Source organism: Chrysochloris asiatica, unplaced genomic scaffold (assembly GCF_000296735.1).
Source record: "Chrysochloris asiatica unplaced genomic scaffold, ChrAsi1.0 scaffold00011, whole genome shotgun sequence".
Taxonomy (NCBI): Eukaryota; Metazoa; Chordata; class Mammalia; order Afrosoricida; family Chrysochloridae; genus Chrysochloris; species Chrysochloris asiatica.
The window spans coordinates 25394155-25410899 of NW_006408529.1; the positions used below are offsets into that span (position 1 = coordinate 25394155).

Sequence of the window (16745 nt, forward strand, 5' to 3'; positions counted from 1 at the left end):
CATCTCTTTCACCAGACCCATCTAGACAAGATGAAACTATTCAGTGGGGACTCTATATTTCTCCATATACTCTTAAATTAAACTCCCTCGTGAAACCTTGTAAGCTAGTCACTTCATGTCTTTATTGCCCCCTCATATTAAGTTGCCCATCCCTATCTACCCTGTATACAGCGGGGATAAGCATTGATACTTGATGTGAAGACTCCTTCCCTCTCTAATGTTCTTTTTCTTGTGATGTATTTGTCTGCTTTGGTATAAAAATAATCATGGCAATACTCTTACAGAAAACAGCTACAGCAAAGACTCTCAAATTAATAAATGTTCTTTCCAGTTCTATATTTCAGAAGGGTTGATATGTTAATTCTTCTTTAAATGACTGGCAGCATTTACCAATGAAATAATTTATTCTGGACTTTTCTTTGCTAAGTGGTTTTTGATTATTAAACTAATCTCTTAAATTGTTATTTGTTATTGTTACTTTAGGTGCTATCTAATCAGTTCTGGAAACCAAAATGGAAGAATACACTCAGCATTTCTCAAGCTGAAAGAGCAGTAGAAAAAACTTGAAATATTGAAGAATTCTGCAGGCAAAATATTGAATGAGGCAGAAAGCATCAAAAGAAGATGGAAGGAATACACAGAGTTGTGGTACCAAAAAGAAAGTGTCCATGTTCAACCATTTCAAGAGGTAGCATATGACCAACAGCCAATGATACTGAAGGAGGAAGTCCAAGGTGCACTGAAGGCATTGGCAAAGAACAAGGCCCCAGGAACTGATGGAATACAAATTGAAATCTTTCCACAAACTGAAGAAACTCTGGAAGTACTAGCTCATCTATACGTAGAAATTTGGAAGACAGCTACCTGGCCAACCAATTAGAAGCAATCCATATTTGTGCCCATTCCAGACAGAGGTGATCCAAAGGCCAATATAACTAATATCACATGCAAGTAAAATTTTCTTCAAGAAAATTAAAAAAATGGCTGCAACAGTACATTGACAAGGAACTACCAGATGTTCAAGCCGGATTCACACGAGGATGTGGAATGAGGGGGTATCATTGCTGACATCAGATGGATCTTGGCTGAAAGCAGAGAATACCAGAAAGATGCTAACCTGTGCTTTACTGACTACACAAAGGTTTTTGACTGTGTGGATCATGACAAGCTATGGACAACATTGTGGAGAATGAGTATTCCATAACATTTACTTGTGCTTATGAGTAATTTGTACATAGACCAAGAGGCAGTCATTCAAACAGAACACAGAAACAATGAATGGGTCAAAATTAGAAAAGATGTATGCCAGGGTTGTGTTCTTTCACCGTATTTATTCCATCTGTATGCTGAACAAATAATCTGAGAAGCTGAAAAATGTGACATCAGGATTGGAAGATGACTCATTAACAACCTGTGATATATAGATGATGCAACCTTGCTTGCTGAAAGTGAAGAGGACTTAAAATACTTACTGATGAAGATCAAAGACCACAACCTTCAGTACGGGTTGCATCTCCATGTAAAGAAAACAAAAATTCTCACCACTGGACCAATAAACAACATCCATACAATGAAGAAAAGATTGAAGTTGTGAAAGACTTCATTTTGCATGGATCAACTATCAACACTCATGGAAGCAGCAGTCAAGAAATCAAATAACGTATCGCATTAGGTAAACCTGATGCACAAGACCTCTTTAAAGTGCTCAAGAGCAAAGATGTCAGTTTGAGGAGTAAGCTGTGACTGACCCAAGTCATGGTATTTTCAATAGTTTCATATGCATATAAAAGTTGGACAATGAATAAAGAAGACCATAGAAGAATTGATGCATTTGAGTTATGGTATTGGAATGCACCATGGACTGTCAGGAGAACAAACAAATCTGTGTTTAAAGAAGTACAGTCAGAATGCTTCTTAGAAGCCAGGATGGCCAGACTTTGTCTCTCATACTGCGGACATATTGTCAAGAGGGACCAGTTCTTGGAGAAGGACATCATACAAGGTAAAGTGGAAGGTCAGTGAAAAAGAGGAAGACAAATAAACAGACAGATTTTCATAGTGGCAACAGCAATGGTCTCAACCTTAGCAACAATTGTGAAGGTGGTGCAGGGTTGACCAGCACAGGACCAGCAAGAACTCTAGACAGGGTCGATAGGCATCAGAACCAACTTGATGACACTTAACAACTACAACACTTGACCAAATATGATGCCCTTCTGATGACATGTCTAAAGTATCAGAGATAAGATGTGTTGCCATCTTCCCTTCTAATAAGTATACTTCTCCTAGCGCAGATTTGTTTGTTCTTCTGACAGTAGATGGTATAGTTGGTATTCTTCACCAACACCATAATTCAAAGGCATAAATTCTTCCTCATTTTTTCCTTATTCATTGTCCAGCTTTTGTATGCACATGAGATGATTGAAAATGCCATTGCATGGGTCAGGTGTACCCTAATCTTCAAAGTGTCATCTTTGCTTTTAAATACTTTAAAGAAGTCTTTTGCAGCAGATTTGCCCTATGCAAGACATTGCTTCATTTCTTAACTGCTGATTCCAAGGGCGTTGATTGCAATTTTCTATTTCTTCATGAGTCAATTTGGGTAGATTTTAGGAATTTGTTTTCCTATGTGTTTCTAGGAATTTGTCCATTTCATCTAGTTAAATAATTTGTTGTTGTACAATCATTCATAGTATTTTCTTATCATCCTATTTCTATAAGATCTAGTCTAACATCCATACTTTCATTTCTAACGTTAGTAATTTAAATATTTTTCTCTCTTTTATTTTAGGCAATCTAGCTAAATGTTTGTCAGTTTTGTTGAATTTTTTTCAAAAGACCAACTATTGGTTTCATTGATTTTCTTTAATTTTACTTATTTATTTTTGTTCTCAATTTCATTTCTCTCTGATCTGTTTTTTTTCCATCTTCTGGTTTGGGTTTAGATTCTTCTTCTTTTTCTACTTCTGTAAAGTATAAAATAAATGTGGTGGCTCTTTAGAATACGCACTGGACTGTGAAACACGAGGTTGGAGGTTTGAAGCCACCAGCCACTTCAAGAGAGAAAGATGAGATTTTCTGCTCCTGCAAAAATTTGCAGGTTCGGAAACGCTCTACAGATTCTCTGAGTTGGAACCGACTCAGTGGCACTTAAAAAAAGAACAATAAGGTGTAACATTAGGTTATTGACTTAACTTCTGCCTCTTTTTATATCATAAACTTTTGCAGCTATACATTTTCCTATAAGCATTATTTTTATAGGGCTTTGTCTTTCTACTTGAGACACAGGAACCCTAATGATGCAGTGGTTAAACGGTTCAAACACACCTGTCGCTCCATGATCACAGCTTTGGAAAGCCTATGGAGCAGTTCAACTCTGTCCTATAGGGTTGTCAGGAGGCAGAATGGATTTGACAGCAATGGGTTTTTCTCACCCTGAAGGTCTTGGGTTAAAAATTTGAATTAAATGCTTGTTTTAGAAGCTCTTTCCTAACCACAGTATCTAAATAGGTTCCCTACAACATGTCTTTGTTCTATAACTCAGCATTCTCTTTGCATTTTGTAGTTACTTTTATCAATGTTCTGTGTCTTCCACTGGACTGTTTTGTTTTTGTTCACAATTGTGTATGTATAATCCTTCACACATAATGGACAGTCAATACACATAAGGAGTGAATGAATTTGTACATCACCAAGTCACAGCTCACTGAAAAATGTGGAACATAAGAATGATTCTTACCACTTCTTGACAGATTGGCATTTAATCATATCTTTTGGTGAATCTTTATGCATGTATTTAAATTTCAGTAAACTACCAAATTAGATACTCACCTAATGTAGATTTATTTTTGCTGACTAGCCAACAATGATAGCCAAACAGAGAAGACAAGCTGACAGAAAACATAGCTGCAGCAAAGAATAAAAACATAATATGGAACTTGGCTTGAGTATCAGGTAGCCCATTCTACAAAGAAAGGAAGAAAATAAAATATTTTGTCAAAGGGATAAGTTTCTCCCTACTTTTAGTAAGATATATGTTTTGCTTTGCTTAGATTTTTTTCCTTAAATTTAGATATGGAGACAGATATATAGTTTTGTTTTAAAACGTTGAAAGACATACATATCGACAAATATAAATTTATTTTTAATCTAACTTTTATATATGTTTATTTTAATGATATGTATTCTTGTGTACATGGATATATATACAAGGGTGTTTCAAAAAAGTTCATGGGAAAATGAAATGAAAAGATAATGGTATTTTTCCATGAACTTTTTGAAGCATCTTTGTATATATGCATTAAAATAAATGTTTACTGCAATATTAATATGTATGTTGTTGTTATTATTAAGTTCCATTAAGACAATCCCAACTAATAGCAACTCTGTACAGGATTTCTGAGGAGATGCTGGTGAGCCTGAACCACTGACCTTGTGGCTCAAACCAACCTCATGATTCAAACTGACCGTTCAGTTCAGTGCATTAACCTGCAGCCCACACCAGGATTCCAACATGTATGTAGAAAAGGTTAAAATTTGGAAACTTTATTTTATTTTGAATAACCAAAACTTAAGAAAAATTAAGACAGTCAAGATTGTTGCTGTTAAGTACCGTTGAGTTGGCGCTGACCCGTACTGACACTATATATAGTCAAGGTAGCCTGTGTTTAAATTATAAAGTGAGAATCAATATAAAAAGAATGATAAAATATCATTTCTAATTCACTTCCTGAGTATATTTCATGACTATGCTACAAATTCACAAATTTTAAATAGTCTGGTAGCGTAGTGGTTACAAGTCGGGCTGCTAACCTCAAGTCAGCAGTTCGAAATTACCAGCTGTTCTGTGGGAGAAAGATGAGGCTTTCTGCTCCCTTAAAGATTTACAGCCTCAGAAACCCTATACAGGGTTGCTATAAGTCGGAACTAACTCAACAGCACACAACCATCCACCACCACCATTATAAAGCCAGAAAATGAAGGTTAATTGTCATACTTTGGCTACTATTTGGGTTCCTGGTATGGCACTGTAAGATAAGCACTGAACTGCTAACCCCAAGGTTGGCAGTTCAAATCTACCAGCTACTCCTTGAAAAACCCTATACAGGGTAGGTGTGAGTCAGAACTGACTTGATGGCACTTAAGAAGTAGCTACTATTTTCACTGATGTTTTACATTACCATAAACAACAGCATCAACTACAAGAACACAAACAACACATTCACAATAATGCTTGAAACTATTTTAAATAGTAGTGTTACAGAAAAGGTCAAGACCAGTGCATACCACCTATCTGATATAAACTTCACACTGTTCATAGGCTGAAATAGGCCATCTGAAAGCAAGATCAGTTTGATTCTTACTGATTGTGTGTCAAAGGAAACCCTGACCCCTTCTAGAATGGATGGCTTTTGGGCTGGGAACACTTGGTTAAGCAGCAAGAGGTGAGCTCTCTGATAAGAAGTCATACTGTTTCAACACCCTGTAATACCTGTCAGATTGACACAGGTTACAAAGGCCTCTTAAATGACTTTTGACAGTAGAGTCGGCAGAGTGAAATCTTTGGCCAGTACTTTTCAAATGTGATGTGGAACTAAAACCACCCACAGAAATAAGGAGCAGTAGATAGTGTTCTCTCAGACATGCACTAGGGATCATTCCTCAAGCTGACCAAAGGAAGTATCCTTGATCATTCACATGTGTATTCCTAGTACTTAATGATGTAGCTGACACATAGTAGGCATTCAATAAATCTTTGGCATTGAATATAGATCAAATATCACATAAAATGATCCAGCAAGTCAGAAAGCATTACTGCAGTAAAGGATAACTTAATGTAGAAATCATAAAGCCATTCAAGCAGAGGATAGACTTTTTTAAACCATCATTTGGTGCTTATGAGGAGTATTTTTGGATATTTAAAGCACTCAGTGTTAATCAGGATTTGCCTACAGTTAAAATCTACTAGTGCAGAAAACAAATGAGTTGCCTGGAGCCTAATTAAGTCAAAGCTAATAAAAATCCAAGATATTATAGAAGAAAAGGTTTAACATTTTTTTAAAAACGAAAACACTATTTTTAAATATTAGAAAAAATTCTTCTTGTACTTTATAAATTAGCTCTATTTCATGAAATCAATGCCTGAAAGAATTCATTACTAAAAGTCTATATTACATATCCCTTTGTTTATCAAAAAAAGTCACCAAGGCAATGACTTACTGTCCAAAATTTGATAAAATACTGTAAATCCGTAGCAGCAATAAAAAGGCAGTATAGCAGAGAATATGCCAAGAAAAGGAGGAAAAATTTGTAATTTGAAAATCCAACACAATTGTTCACCCTGTCAACAAAACAAAAAGAACATCACAAATGATTTTACATCTTCACTGTAACTAGACATATGATCAACCTGAACAGTGTTTGGACTGATTGCATTTAATATCTATTTACATTTAAGTATAGCTTACACAATTTCTTTACACAGACACACAAACATTTAAAGAAAAATCTTACTAAGAAAATATGTTTCTAGGTTTTAAAAACTTAATATTTAGTATTGCTCTAATCAAGCATGAAAAATATAACTGTATTTCATGTCCCAATACAAATACAAATCAACACATGCTTAAAAATCCAGCACCTGTAAAAACCTCATAAAGTCAGCCCAATTAGAGGAATTTACTCAGTTCTTCCTCTATGTTAACTCTGGGTTTGATTTCCAACGATGCTTAATTAGTGTAAAATCTCTCACATTTCCCCAAAGAAAGTGAAGAATCTTCACAAATGACACCTTTAATGCATTCAGCATATCACTGAAGCTACCCGATTGCCAAAGCATATTAAATGGGAAGGAGAAGAAAAGACACAGGGACAGGGAGCCACACAGCCAGCGTTATATTGCACATTTGACACTAGTTAATTATGTGGCCTTGAGGAAGTGAAATGGTCTATTCAGATTCTGTTACCCTTATCTGTAAAATAAGTATTCTGAGAGCATCTCTTAGAACCAGCTCTACATTCTATGATTACAAATTTGGACATTTATAAGTTCTTGGTTCTGACTCTAAAATCATATGAAGGAGTTGGTGGTGGGGGTGGAGGCAAGCAAGAATTCAAACTATCATATTAATTAACATGAACAAAAATATATCTCATTTTATAGCCACACTTTGAATCAACACTTGTTTTTGTTGTTGTTTTTTGTCTCATTAGAACTGGGAAATCACTGGTTGATCTTTTGTAAATCTAAGTGGAATTTGGGTCTGGGTGAGATAACTCATTGCTAATGGTATAATGAACATATTACACCAAACATACACATCTGGCTTTCCTCTCCTTAAATGTCTTTGTTCCCTCTCTAATATTTGTAAGATCATTTTACTATGTATTGACTTTGCTAATAAGCCAAAACACTTTTCTTTCTAGATTTTTTTTTTAATGAAACTCTGTTCACGTGAAAAAGATTTACATTTTCTACTTTAAAAAATTTTCAGGTAAAGAGAACAGCACAAGAGTCAATAATTTTGGATCTTAAGGGTCTTCTATATGGCAAATGAATTCATCAAGAAGTAAAAAATGCTGGGTAACCACTTCATGAAAACAATTGCATATGCAGCTCTAGAGATTCCATTATGAATAACAAACCAACTACTGAGATTGCCTTTTATGGTGCCTACAATGAAACAACGGGCAAGAAAAAACATTGGACGTGGTTCTCTATAAGCCTGGTGTAATTGTATTCTGTGTCAAAAGTGGGGAGGATATTCCCTCCCCTTCCTTGTGTCAAGAGAAGAGAATGGGTAGATTAGGCAGGGGTACTGTTAGACTTTGGACCAGCAGATGCAGACAATGACTCCTTTGTGGATAAGAACAATTGGAAGGGGTAAGAAAGATGGTTTCTCTTTGTACAGGAATATAAGATGCAGACCATGTAGCATTTTTCTTAAAAGTAAAATGATTTTGATTACAGCTTTTATTAAGATCTAGTTTATAGATTTTACAGATGTTATACAGGAATGTTATTGTTGTTGTTATGTGCCGTGGAGTCGGTTCCGACTCATAGTGACCCTGTATAGGTTTCCGAGGCTGTAAATCTTTACAGGAGCAGAAAGCCTCATCTTTCTCCCGCGGAGCAGCTGGTAGTTTTGAACTGCTGACCTTAATGTTCGCAGCCTGATTCATAACCACTACGCTACCAGAGCTCCTTATATATAGGAATAGAGTTGTTGTTGTTGTTGTTAAGTGCCGTCGAGTCGGTTCCGACCCATAGCGACCCTGAACAGGGTTTCCGAGGGTGTAAATCCTTACGGGAGTAGAAAGCCACATCTTTCTCCCGCGGAGCTGCTGGTAGTTTCGAACCGCTGACCTTAAGGTTCGCAGACAGTATTTATATATAAATAGGGGAATACAGTAAAAGTATTTATTTTGAATAAGCCCTTGCTCTCTATTAAACAGAATTTAGTTAGACATTCTAACTCAGTTGCCTTTCTACACTCAATTTGAAAAAAAAAAAAAAAAAAAAAAAGCACTTGTCTTAGTCTGAGCTTTCTCCACCTAGAAAAGAAATGACTTCATATGAATAAACAAAATACATTCTAGGATACCAACCCACCAGCTGCTCCTCGGGAGAAAGATGTGGCAGTCTGTTTCCATAAAGATTTATAGGGGCAGCTCTGTTATGAGTCTAACACATATTAAATACTCAGTAAATGGAAGTCTGAATTATTTACTTTATTTGTGCTAAACATACGGGAGTCCTGGTGTGGCGCTGTAGATTGATGCATCCAACTGCAAGGTTGGTTTGAAATGCAAAGTCAGTGGTTCAAGCTCACCAACTGCTTCTTGGAAACCCTATAGAGGGTCACTATGAGTCAGAACCTACTTGATGGCACTTAATAACAACAACAACCATATGACCAGCACTGGAATGTGAACCACAAGGTCCACGGTTCGGGTCCGCCACCACTCTGTGGGAGAAGCATAAGGTTTTCTGTTCCCATAAAGACTTTTAAAAGCCTTGGAAATCCTATACAGGGTTGTTTTATGTTGGAACTGACTGGAAGGCACTTAACAACAACAACAGCTTTTGGTAAGGAGCCCTAGTGGCACTATGTGTTAGATTTTGGGCTACTAACAGTTCAAACCCACCAGCCACTCTGAGGGAGAAGGATTCAGCTGTCTGCATGAAGATTTACAATCTCAGAAATCTTTTCGAGGGTTACTAGGAGTTGGAATTGACTGGATGGCTGTGGGTGGGTAACCTTTGGCAAGTGTAGTATTAAAATAATTTACTAATAAATGAAAAATTTATATTAAAAGGAAAAATGCTTCTATGACAAGACATTCCACAAAACAAATATTATAGATTCTCTATTTTATTGAAAACACAAGCGTGATGTCAATCACCTGCCCTTTAATAGATAATCTTAATCATAATTTAGCAGATATGCTAAATTATGACAATAGAGAGGTACTGTTTACCTAATTTTTAAGTGCTGAAAGATGATAGATACTGAATTTAAAAACGGTATACAGAGGTTACATTAAAAAAAGCCTCCTTACAGACAGGGTCTCAAACCCAACCCAACCCAACCAACTGCCAGCAAGTCAATTTCAGCTCATAGTGATCCTATATAAGGTTTCATTAAAATAATAATAATAATAAAAGCTTTATCTAAGGCAGATAGCCTCAACTTTCTCCTGCAGAGTGGCTAGTGTTACCCTTGCAGTTAACTGCCTAGTCCTTATTATATATAATAGATCCCTTGTGGAAGAAGTGCAGCCAGAGTGCTCCTTGGAGGCCAGGATGGCCAAACGTCATCTCTCATACTTTGGACATATTGTCAGGAGGGACCAGTCACTAGAGAAGGATATCTTGTTTGGTAAGGTGGAGGGTCAGAGAAAAAGAAGAAGTCACCCAACGAGATGGATTGGGCAAGTGGCAGCATCGATGGACTCAAGCGTGGCAACAATAGTGAGGTTGGCCCAGGATCGGACAGTGTTTCATTCTGGTGTGCATAAGGTTGCTATGGGTCAGTACCAATTCGACAGCACCTAACAACAACAACAACTAGGGCTTCAAAATGTTCATGGAAAAATTCCATTATTTTTTAAATCCATTTCCCCACAAACTTTTTGAAGACTCCCTTATAAATGACTTACATTCACACAGTGGAATTTCCAAAAAAGAACAAGGAAGTCCTTTATGTTCTGATAAGGAAAATCTTCAGGATATATTAAGTAGACCAAGAACAGCAACAAAAAGGCACAGAACAAGTTAATAATATAGACACTTTGAAAAAAAGGGAAGAAGGTATACTAACACATACATACATACACACACATTGATATCTATCTGAAAGAGTACATGTGACAGAGTTGAACTGCCCCATAGGACTTTCTTGGATATATTCTTTCCAGGTAGCGATCACCAGGTCTTTCTCCCGTGGAACTGCTTGGTAGGTCCAAACTGCCTGCCAACATTTCAGTTACCACCTCAGTGCTTAACTGTTGTTTCATCAGGGATCCTAGTTAATTAAGACTGTCAATTAATTCTTTAAAACTTACCTAATTTAATGACTTAAACGAATATTACAAAACAAGAATGAATTCCAAGTGAAACTTGCTTAAACATATCTGAGGACTTCTGCATTTGCTATGCTACTTCTTAATATCATGCGTTTAAAAAAATAAAATAAATTGCTAAAGTTTTAGATGACTTAATTCTTTATTAGCTACTCCAATTGAGGTATTGTGTATAATATAAATACATATTTGTGTACATTCCTGGGAAGTACTTTAGAATTCTAGGTTAATGTGTGCTCATGCAAAACTTTTTTTTTCTGAGAAAACATGAAAAATGAACTTTTATATTATTAACCTGGTTTTAAAATATTATTTCATGGAAATTATCCTGAAGAAAGGCTCTTCTGGGTCAATTAAGCAAACATTAGAAATTAAATCTGAAAACACTAGCTAGGGTCAGCTAAGGTGATATATTTCTAAAGATTTAAACAAATAAGTGATTAAATTTTTTCAAATATTTAAGGTCCCAAAACTTATTTAAGTATTGAGTCATACTCACCATGGGCAATGATGATCCATCTTTAAAATACATCTAAAATACGAAACAAAACAAAATCCAATTTTGTTTTAATCACAGATATATATGTATATAATATTTAAACATAGATGCTCAAAAGATCTATCGCAACTAAAAATTGAATAATAGCAAAAGTCCTCATCTAAAACAAATACTATCTATAACCAATTCCAATTATGGTAGAAAAATAGAACTTTGCATTAAAAATCTACATGCTCTAAAAGGCAAATAAAATCAATCACTTTCCAAAATCAAGAAAATATACCATGCTAAAGAATGCATAAAACATCAAAGTGTTTGCAAAATTCTTGACAAATTAATATTAACCCATAAGCCAAGTAATCCTGTCCTTGTAGTATATTAAATGTAGGTTAATACCTGGCTATCATGAAGTCAATTAAGTTATCTTTAGAAGTATTTGCTAAATTGAACCAGCCAAGCCAGAACTGCTAAAAATTGTCCACTCATGTTAGCATGAGTCTGAGGACCAGAGAGATAAGAATTAACTGACTGTAGCCCTAAGCCACATTCTTATTAATCAAGTGATTAATCCCATCACCTTTCCTAAATAAAATGTTTGAGAAGTGTAAATAATAAGACAAGGAGATATTCCAAGCAACAATGAGAAAAGTAGTAAATGGTTTTCTTACTTATCACAGACGGAACAATGATGGCAACGATCTGGTTTTATAAGTTGGCATCTGTCACAATATCGGATTGCTAGGAACAAAAAATTCTGCTTAGCCTTAGAATTCACACTGGATTGCATGTACAGATATTCAAAGATTTTATTATCTATTCCAAATAGCATACTGAATTTACATTCAGTAACAATGAGATATTAGACCACTCAAGTGCAAAAGTAAAGAACTCTGGTAGCATGGAAAGCATAGGACAAATAGAAGGTAAGCGATTTTCTTAATGCACTGCTTTACTATGCTACATTCCCCAGTCTGTTAATTGGTTTAGTTTGTTCTACCTGTGTTGTCATTGTGGGTTGATAAGTTGATTCCAGCTCATAGAAACCCCATGTGACAGAGCAGAACTGTCCCATAGGATATAGTCTAAGCTATAATGTTTATGAAGGAGCTCTGGTAGCATAGTGGTTACGAATCGGGCTGCGAACCGCAAGGTCAGCAGTTAGAAACTACCAGCCATTCTGTGGGAGAAAGATGAGGCTTTCTGCTCCAGCAAAGACTTACAGGGTTGCTATGAGTCGGAACCGACTCCACGGCACACAACAACAACAACATAATGTTAATGAGAGCAGATCACCAGGTCTTTCTCCTGTGGAGCCCCTGTTAGTTTCAAGTCAGTTCCAACTCTTAGCAATTCTGTATGGGGTTTGCAAGGAGTGAATGGTGGGTTTGAACTGCTGATCTTCCAGTTAGCAGTCTGGTGTTAATGCTACAGTGCCACATCAGGACTCCATAGAGCCACTTTGTTGCTGTTGTTAAGTACCATCGAGTACATTCTGACCTACAGCAACTTTGTATAGGGTTTCCAAGGAGTGGCTGATGAGCTTGAACTGCCCACCTTGTGGTTCAAACTGACTTTGCAGTCCAGCACATTAACTCACAGAGCCACACCTTGGATTCCATGGAGTCATTGGGTGGGTTCAAATAACAGCATTTTGGTTAGCAGTTGAATGTTGGACAGTTAGTTGTGCCCTCAGGGCTCCTCTGGGTAACAGTTGCCATAAACCAGTCCGTTGACATTTTCTCTTTTTACATATAGAATAATTAATATGGTTTAGAATGGATGTTTAAACCCTAAATTCCATTATCACCCACTTTCTTTAATTCTCTGTCAAATATGAGGGGGATTCAAAAGCTTGTGGAAAAATTCCATTATCTTTTTTTTTTTTAAATGTTTTATTGTGAATTATGTGATCGTTTTACATGGGAGAACATTAGCCCATTATCTTTTAATTCCATTTTTTCTACAAACTTTTTGAAGCCCCTTCATAGAGCTTGAACACTAGATGAATCTTTCAGTTGCTTTCGTTCACAAACTAAAGAAGGAAAAGAGAGAAGTCATCTATACAGCCCAGAGATCTGAAAAGGGTGTGACTGAGGGGTAAGAAGGAGCTTCTCCCCTCCTGCCCTAGTGCTATGTGACTATGCCACTAAAAATCCATTGTGAATGATGCTTACCTTAGCATTCTACATTTTTCAGAAAGGTATCAAGGTAGTACAGTACATTTACTATACTGTGTGTTATTTAATCTAGCCAATTCATCTAGCCACTCAGTATTGATTTTAGCAAGCATCCAGAATTTTTTCAGTAGAAATATAATTTCCAAATTATGTTGGAAATCCAGATCCCATATCAGACTGTCATAAATCATGGGAACCATAAGTCCATCTCTGGAAATAGGCATAAAATACCTCAGAAGAACAAGTAATAACTTTTTAAACTATATAAGGAAATGATTAAAAACCCAAAGTATAGTTATTACTGTTGTTAAGTGCCATTGAATAGGTTCCAACTCATAGCGACCGTGTATAGAGTACCTGAGGAGTAGCTGGTGGGTTTGAACTGATAACCTTGTGGTTCGCAGTCCTGTGCTGATCCTATGAAGAATATTTGTTTTGGTATGATGCATGCTTTCCCCTTGTTAAAATTCAATGGTATCTAGGGGGGTAGTGGAAAAACAATGGACTAGGAATGAGAAGACTAAGTTTTTGTACCTTGTATTGTCAGAACTGACTCCAAGGCACATAACAACAACAACAACAACAACAACTGTCATTAACTAATGTCTGAAGACCAGAGGAGTTGTGGGATGATATCAAGACCATCATACATGAAGAAAGCAAAAAGTCACTAAAAAGACAGGGAAAAAGAAAAAGACCAAAGTGAATGTGAAACTTACTCTTGAATTTAGATGAACTGAAAACAATGAAAGAAATGACAAACTAAGTGAGCAGAATATGACCTTTCAAAGGACAACTAAAGAACACAAAGTCAAATATTCTAAGGAAATGTGCAAAAACCTGGAGTTAGAACAATATTCAGTATTCTGGTACTATCTGACAGTGTTTCAATACTATTGACAAGGTTTTCAGTGATTAAATGTTTGAAAGTAGTCTGCCTGTCCTTCTTCTGATTCTGTCTTAGTCTGGAAGTTCAGCTGAAACCTGTTCATGGCATATTCAATAGCCTCATATGCATTGAAAGTTGAACAATGAATAAAAAAGACCACAGAAGAATTGAAGCATTTGAGTTATGATGTTGGAAAAGAATATTAAAGGTATTATGGACTGACAGAAGAGCAAACAAATCTGTGGTGGAAGAAGTACAACAAGAATTCTCTTTATAAACCTAGATGGTCAGACTTCATCTCTCATACTTCAGATATATTGTCAGGAAGGACCAGTCCCTGGAGAAGGACATTATGTTTGGTAAAGTGAAAGGTCAGCCAAAAAGAGTGACAAATTACCAGCAATAATGGGCTCATTCATACTGAATTGTGAAGAAACAAAACAATCGACGAGAAGAGCATCAAGAAGTGCACAACAGCGCCAAGAAGAAGAACAAAGGACACCATAACAACCAACAACAACAACAGATGCAGTACTGTAAGCACTTCTTAGTGTATGCCAAAACAGTTGGTCAACCAACTGGGAGACATTCATATTTGTGCCCATTCAGGGGACCCTACAGAATGGGGAAGTTATCAAACAATATCATTAATATCACACAGAAGTAAAATTTTGCTGAATATAATTTAAAAATGGTTGCAGCAGTACATTGACAGGAAGCTGCCAGAAATTCAAGCCAGATTCAGAAGAGGGCATGGAATTAGGAATAACATTGTTAATGTCTGATGGACCTTGACTGAAAGTAGAAAATACCAGAAAGATATTAACTTGTGATTTATTAACTATGCAAAGGCTTTCGACTTTGTGGAATCAAAGCAAACTATAGATAACATTGTTCCAGAACACTTAATTGTGCTCATGCAGATTTACATAGACCAAGAGGCAGATGTTCAAACAGAGCAAGGGGATACTACACAGTTTAAAATGAGAAAAGATGTCAGGGTTGTATGCTTTCACCATACTTATTCAATCTGTATGCTGAGCAAATAATGTGAGACGCTAGAGTATATAGAAAGGTGCCATCAGGATTGGAGGAAGGCTCATGAACAACCTACATGTGATATGCAAATGACACAACATTGTTTGCAGAAAGCAAAGAGGACTTGAAGTACTTACCGATGAAGATCAGACTATAACCTTCAGTATGGATTAAAACTCAATATAAAGAAAACAAAAATTCTCACAACTGAACCAATAAACAACATAATGATAAACGGAGAAAAGATTGAAATTGTTGAGAATTTCATTCTACTCGGATTCATTATCAATGTTCATGAAGCACTAGTCAAAAATTCAAATGAAATATTGGATTAGGCAAAGCTTCTGCATAAGACTTCCTTAGAATATCTGCATAAGACTTCTTTAGAATATTTTAAGAGCAGAGATGTCACTTGAGGACTAAGATATATTTGACCTAAGCCATGGTATTTTCAATTACCTCAGGTGCATGTGAAGCTGGACAATGAATAAGGAAGACTGGAGAAGAATCAATGCATATGAATTGTGATTTTTTAGCGAAGAATATTCCAAGTACCATGGACTGCCAGAAGAACAAAGCAATACACCTTGGAAGAAGCACAGCCAGAATGCCCCTTAGATGGTAAGGATGGCAAGATTTGTCTCTCATACTTTGGACATGCTCTCAGTAGGGACCAGTCCCTGGCAAAGGGCATCATGCTTGGTGGAGAAGAGGGTCAGTGAAAAGAAGGTGGATTGACGTGGTGGATGCAACAATGGGCTCAACCCTAACAACACTTGTGAAAATGGCGCAGGACAAGGCAGTACTTGGCTCTGTGTAAACAGGGTAACTATGAGTTGGAGTCAACTGACAACAATTGTCATAAATCAGCTTTTGAAATTCAAACATTAATTTATTAAAGAAAAACAAACAAAACCCCAAACCCATGACTGTTGAGTCTATTTGGACTCATAGCAACCCCATGTGACACAGAATGATGCCATAGGGTTTACTTAGCTGTAATCTTTGCAAAAAGCAGATTGCTTGTCTCTTTCACTGTGCTGCTGACTGGGTTTGAACTGCAAACTTTTCAATTAGTTTTTGAGTACAAACTGTTGGTGCCACCAGAGACCACAAAATACCAGTTGCAATGAGTTGATTCTAACTTATGATGACCCCTATATGTGTCATAGTAGAACTATGCTTCACAGGGTTTTTAATGGCAAATTTTTTGAGGCAGATCACCAGCCTTTCTTCTGAAGTGTCTCTGGGTGGATCCAAACCTCAGTTTTTCAGTAAGTAATCAGGTAAATTAACAATGTGCAGTACTCCAGGGATCATTTTTAGGGGGCTTAAATTTCCTCATTATTTGCTTATATATACACAGGATGAATATGTATAGTTGCATCTCTGTCTTCATGGGATAGAATCAGTGATAATATATTAGCTCAGGAAATGGCTATTTGCTCATGGAGAAACAGCAAAAACAAACAGGAAAAAATTGTGTGGGACCTGGCTTCAATGACTGGATGATCAGAGCTCAACCCGAAGAAGAAAGACAAGGAAAAAAGCATCATCT

The 16745-nt window shown here is 36.4% G+C and overlaps 1 protein-coding gene across 1 annotated transcript in view; it reads right to left on the bottom strand.

Annotated features, from left to right (window-relative positions):
• The window catches only part of ZDHHC2 (zinc finger, DHHC-type containing 2), a 122745-nt gene that overhangs the window by 35059 nt on the left and 70941 nt on the right, over positions 1-16745 (bottom strand). The window contains exons 5-8 of the mRNA XM_006834518.1: positions 11752-11821; positions 11084-11116; positions 6220-6340; positions 3832-3964 (exon numbers count right to left, since the gene is read on the bottom strand). Of these exons, the coding sequence (XP_006834581.1) occupies positions 3832-3964; positions 6220-6340; positions 11084-11116; positions 11752-11821 (357 nt within the window). The remainder of the gene's footprint in view (positions 1-3831; positions 3965-6219; positions 6341-11083; positions 11117-11751; positions 11822-16745) is intronic.